Source organism: Dendrobates tinctorius, unplaced genomic scaffold (assembly GCF_039654945.1).
Source record: "Dendrobates tinctorius isolate UK_male_01 unplaced genomic scaffold, ASM3965494v1 ptg000233l, whole genome shotgun sequence".
NCBI classification, from domain to species: domain Eukaryota; kingdom Metazoa; phylum Chordata; class Amphibia; order Anura; family Dendrobatidae; genus Dendrobates; species Dendrobates tinctorius.
In genome coordinates this window covers 4,105,965-4,111,964 of record NW_027361900.1, presented here as the reverse complement: position 1 = coordinate 4,111,964, position 6,000 = coordinate 4,105,965, and the positions used below count along the sequence as shown (strand labels likewise).

At 40.8% G+C, this 6,000-nt stretch overlaps 1 protein-coding gene across 1 annotated transcript in view; it reads right to left on the bottom strand.

The window, feature by feature from the left end:
• Positions 1 to 512: 512 nt before the first annotated feature.
• Positions 513 to 6,000, bottom strand: part of LOC141060277 (uncharacterized) — a 43,639-nt gene continuing 38,151 nt past the window's right edge. The window contains 1 exon segment of the mRNA XM_073556495.1: positions 513 to 2,203. Coding sequence (XP_073412596.1) covers positions 1,037 to 2,203 — 1,167 coding nt within the window. The 3' untranslated portion in view covers positions 513 to 1,036.

Here is a 6,000-nt window from a genome sequence, read left to right as displayed (position 1 = left end):
TGATAGGCCGCTCTGAACAAGTGTGTTTTGAAGGAGTGCCAACAGTTATATTCTGTTGTTTAAGTGTTCCCTTTATTTTTCTGAGCAGTGCATATACTGTGTAAGTTTATAAGTCACTCCAGTATCAGGAATAGATAGTATGTGAAAATACAGTATACACCGCTCAGGGAACACTTACCTTTCAGAGATAATTTCCATATTCATACTAAATAATGGCACAGATCTCCCAGACATTATGACTGCACTTATCCCTAGTCTTTATACCGATATTGCACTCATTCCCTGCCAGACCGCAGCATGGCCATTAGTTAGAAGCTGCTAATGATCTTTGGAGCAGGTAAGTTTTCCCTGAGTGGTACATATTGGGCCGACTGAAGACTGAGTTTAGTCTAGGACAATTTGTCTGCACTACTAATTAACAGCTGTTACATTACCAAACTAGGGCAGTCCCTATAGGAGAAAAACACAAGAATTATACTGTATTGTCACATACTATCTATTCCTGACACTGGAGGGGCTTATAAACTTACACAGTATATAGTCTGAGGTCTGGGATCTGCCAATATGGGGCTAGTTTTCTGACTGTTTTGGATAACATGATACATGATTTTTGGGTTTTTTTTTGTCTAGTCTCACTTGAATATAGGTCAATATTAAATAAAGTCTCCTGATGAGTCGTCTTTGGTGAGGATGATGAAACCCGTTGAAATGAGAGGCTTGGAGAGTGAGTGTGTATACATCACCTCACTCTATATACTGAGATGTGGGGTATATGCTTTTTCTATTGGTCACCTACTGACTACCCTTCAGGGGGTGAAATAAGGGTATAGTTTTACATATGAAATTAATAAAGCTTAGTTTTATCCTTTTGTCAGCAAACATGAGGACTGACAAGAGACAACCCATTTAAGAAGATTCAGTTTTGGTTAAAACTATTCCAACATTATGAACATAAAAAAGGCTTCTCCCCTATGTGACGTCTCTGATGTTTATTAACAGTTGATTTCCAAGTAAAATATTTCCCACATTAAGAAAATTAAAAAGGTTTCTCCTCTGTGTGACTGCTCTGATGTCTAACAAGAAGCGCTTTCCGGTTAAAATATTTCCCACATTCTGAACAGGAAAAAGGCTTCTCTCCTGTGTGGGTTCTTTGGTGTTCTTCAAGATTCCCTTTCCGGTTAAAACATTTCCCACATTCTGAACATGAAAAAGGCTTCTCTCCTGTGTGAGTTCTATGGTGATCAACCAAATTTTGCTTCCAGTTAAAACATTTCCCACATTCTGAACATTTAAAAGGCTTCTCCCCTGTGTGAGTTCTACGGTGATTAACCAAATCTGTTTTCCAGATAAAACATTTCCCACATTCTGAACATGAAAAAGGCTTCTGCCCTGTGTGAGTTCTATGGTGAGCAACCAAATGTGATTTCTCTTTAAAACATTTCCCACATTCTGAACAGGAAAAAAGCTTCTCCCCTGTGTGAGTTCTATGGTGAGTAACAAGAATCACTTTCCGGCTAAAACATTTCCCACATTCTGAACAGGAAAAAGGCTTCTCCCCTGTGTGAGTTCTATGGTGATTAACCAATTGTGATTTCTCATTAAAACTTTTCCCACATTCTGAACAGGAAAAAGGCTTCTCCCCTGTGTGCGTTCTGTGGTGTGTAACAAAATGAGATTTCTCATTAAAACATTTCCCACATTCTGAACATGAAAAAGGCTTCTCCCCTGTGTGAGTTCTATGGTGAGTAACAAGCAGTGATTTACGTGCAAAACATTTCCCACATTTTGAACAGGAAAAAGGCTTCTCTCCTGTGTGAACTCTATGGTGTTCATCAAGACTCACTTTCTGTTTAAAACATTTCCCACATTCTGAACATGAAAAAGGCTTCTCTCCTGTGTGAGTTCTATGGTGAGCAACAAGCAGTGATTTATGTGCAAAACATTTCCCACATTCTGAACATGAAAATGACTTCTTTGCTAAAGGAGCAGTTTGTTTTTTAATGCCTGTTTTGTGACTTTGATTTTCCTTAGTAGTCGGTAATGAATCAGAAGATGGGACCTGTTTCATAGGATCAGATGACAGATCTTTGCTGTGAATGTTTGATGATATATCTGGAGTAATAGCAATCACTTCAGTTGTATGTTGTAGGATCTCAAGATCATCAGATTTAAAAATTGAAGATGTCAGCTGTCCCTCTGATCTCCTGGTACAGTTATCTGCTAAGATAAAAAAACATTTTTGTTAAATAAAATATCCTTGAGTTTTATATTTTTGAACACTTCTACTTAAACTGTACATAAAAATGACAAGCTATGTAAAAAACTTTAATTATTTACCAAGACAATGACTGTTCACAGTCTAATAGAAAACCTTGTTGGAAGAGCCAGTAGTGTGTGGTGTTCAACTGTTTGTTCATTCTGCCTCCCAAATATCGAATATAAAGAAGCCAATCAATGTTATGTAGGCGAAAGTAATACCAATTCTCATTTCACAAAAACAAGTCCCCACTCAGGTCCATCATTTGTCAATAGAAAAACAGATAAGTCAGGTTACAGTTATTGCTATAGTTAGGGTTAGTGGTTAGTGTTGGGGTAAAGTTAGGGTTACTTTTAGGCTAAAGTTAGAGTTAGGCTGAAGAATTAGCCTTTTCTCAATCGTCTCCCCAATAATTTGATCATATCAGAGTTTTTTATTTCCAGTAAAAAAAATTAAAAACAAATAAAATGGCCGGTCAGTATTATAGTACAGAGGAGGCTTATGCACTTTTATGTTCTGACAGCGAAGAAAGTGCAGTGTCAGATTGCGATGTGGATTATGAGGGCTTTAGTAGCAGCGACAGTGATAGCTCAGAAATGAGCAGTGATTCTGGTCCATCCTCACACACAAGGATCAGTACAACAAGAAGGACAAATAGCGCTTCTGGAGAAATGTCTCCAACTCAGGGAACAATGCCCAGTACTAGCGCTGTCCCTAGTGCTCGTGAATTGGCGCACACCAATGTCCAAGGGGCTTTGCCTCTTGATGTAGCATTTCCCAGATGGGAGGCTTCGGATTCGGCTACTCCATTTATCCCTAATTTTAATGCCATTCTTGGTATAAATGTGGAGGTGGAAAATTTTGGACCAATTATTTTTTTAATTTGTTTATTATGACAGATAGCTTGCTAGAGCATATTGTCCTACAAATTTATATGCGTCCCAATTCATCAGCCAGAATCCACAATCCTATTATGCTCAGTCAAATTTATGGAACCAACTAATGTCCTAGAAATGAAAACATTTTTAGGACTTACATTCACTATGGGGCTTGTTAAAGAAATGAGCATTCAGTCCTATTGGTCCAACCGCCCTGTTCAAGCCACGCCCTACTTTTTTGGGGACACCTGGAAAAATCGTTTGGGAGCTGATAACTCCATTTTTACAAAAATGCTACAATCTGTATGTTGACAACTACTACACCAGCATACCTCTATTTAAAAGTCTGGCTGAACATAACATAGGGGCTTGTGGGACCATTCGCTAAAACCATCAGGGGTTTCCACAATCATTTGTCAGCAAAGAGTTCTGAAAGGGGCAGTCAGGGGCTTTACACAATGGAGAGCTGCTTGTCCTTAAGTATAAGGATAAAAATGATATATTTATCCTGAGCTCGATCCACACAGATGCCACAAGGGCCACTGCAGACCAACAGGGATCCACTACTCCAAAACCTGTGTCTGTCATTGCCTACAACAAATATATGGGGTGTGGACCTTGCAAATCAGGTTCTACAGCCATACCAGGTATCAATAAAATCATATATCTGGTATAAAAAGTTAGTCATGTATTTGTTTCAGGTGGCCACATATAATTCTTTTGTGTTATACAAAAAAGCCGGAAATGCAGATACTTTCCTTCATTATCAGGAAAAGGTCACTGAAAATCTTGTTTTTGAAAATTTTGTCCCCACCAATCCTTTAGAATGTGAAGATGTCAGAAGACTCACTGAGCGACATTTTATTGCACTCATCCCAGTAACTGAAACAATAAAGAACCCCCAGAGAAGATGTCGTGTATGTTCCTAGAGAGGAATGAGGCATGATCCCCGCTATTATTACCCACAATGCCCATCACTGCCAGCCTTATGCCTCCATGACGGCTTTACAATCTTCCACACAGAACCACGTTTTTGAACTGTTTTGACATTCAAGCATTTGGTTTATTTAGTGACAGACACATTTGAGTAGAGCTGACTTAACAATTTCCGGGGGGTAGGTGGGGGGAGGTCTCCAGAGACACAAAATGGGCACAATATGTTATTGTGAGGCTTAGAAAAAAAATTACATCCAGCAAAATGTCACCTTCGATGGCGGCAACTGCGCAGTAGCATCTATAAGTAAGAGACAGAGGCTACTGGACAGAGGCCGCTGGTGTCATTTTGCTGTATGTAATTTTTTTTCTAAGCCTCACAATAGCCACAATATTATAGGCATTATCAACAATAATATCAATGCTATTATATGCATTATGTAATAATGGGGGCAGGTCAGTGAGGGGTCAGCGACCTGTCATAAGCCAATACAGATGAATATGTAATCAGAGCACCACATAAAGCCCCGCCCACAGCCCCACCCACAGCCCCGCCCCAGAGCACGAGAATCTCATTAACTGAAAACTACAAATACAGATTACACAACAGTAAACCAGAGTTGCCCTCATTTATGGTGGACCATTGGAGCTACTATGGATCCTGAGCAGAAGATTAGAGAAAATAATATTGCTCCCCATTTCAGGAGAGATTGTGCAGTAATCTGAATTCCTTAGGATCAGAAACAATGTAATGTATGACGTGGAGTGAATCCATGACAGCTGGAGCCAACACATCTCCTGCAGGCGGGAATAAATGTATATTACAGCCCTCAGCCACGCACAGCTTAGAGATCTATCAGGGCACAGGTGGAATGTTTGTCCTGGAGATTATCACAATCCTCCTTGAAGTTAGTTGATTTTAATACAAATTGAAAAGTCAGGATAAAGGGAAACTCTGCTGTTATTGGACAGAAATTCACACTTGGCCTCACTGCACATTTACTGTTGTCGCTCATAAAAGGGAAGTTTGGCCAGAAAGACTGGACCTGGTCTTGTAGGGACCATGAGACATTCAGCAGCACAGAAGGGAGAGAAGATTCATCCGATAAGATCTCAGGGATCTAGGAAGCCAACAGCATCATTACCCTCCGCTTTCTCTTACAGGCCCAGCATAAGATTTTTCTTCAAGTGATTTTCTATCTTGTCAGCACATTCTACGTACGCTGTCATTTGGCTTTATAGTTTACAGATCTGGGCAGGGAACGGTCAGCGTCTCCTAATGTGAAGGAGAGAATGGCTAATGAAATCAATTATTAACCCTTATACAAGTCAGTTCACAGTTCACAGCTCCAGTCGTCACAACCCACCTAACTACAATCTTTAATCTCTCCCTCTCCTCGGGCATTTTCCCATCCTCCTTCAAACACGCCATCGTTACTCCATTACTAAAGAAACCCGCTCTCGACCCATCCTGCACAAACAGCTAGAGACCAGTCTCCAATCTCCCCTTCATCTCTAAACTCTTGGAGCGCCTGATATACTCACGCCTTACCCGTTACCTCCCCACTCACTCCCTTCTAGACCCTTCACAGTCCGGCTTCCACCCCCTACATTCGACTGAAACTGCACTCATCAAAGTGACCAATGACCTTCAGACAGCATAACGTAAGGGTGACCACTCTCTGCTCATTCTTCTTGACCTATCTGCAGCTTTCGATACTGTTGACCACCATCTCCTACTCTCTAGGCTCCAGTCACTAGGCATTAAGGACACTGCTCTCTCCTGGTTTTCTTCCTATCTCTCTGACCGCTCCTTCAGTGTTTTGTTCTCTGGCTCCATGTCATCTCCTCTTCCTCTCGCTGTCGGGGTACCTCAGGGCTCAGTCCTTGGCCCCCTTCTCTTCTCTCTCTACACAGCCCCAATTGGACAGA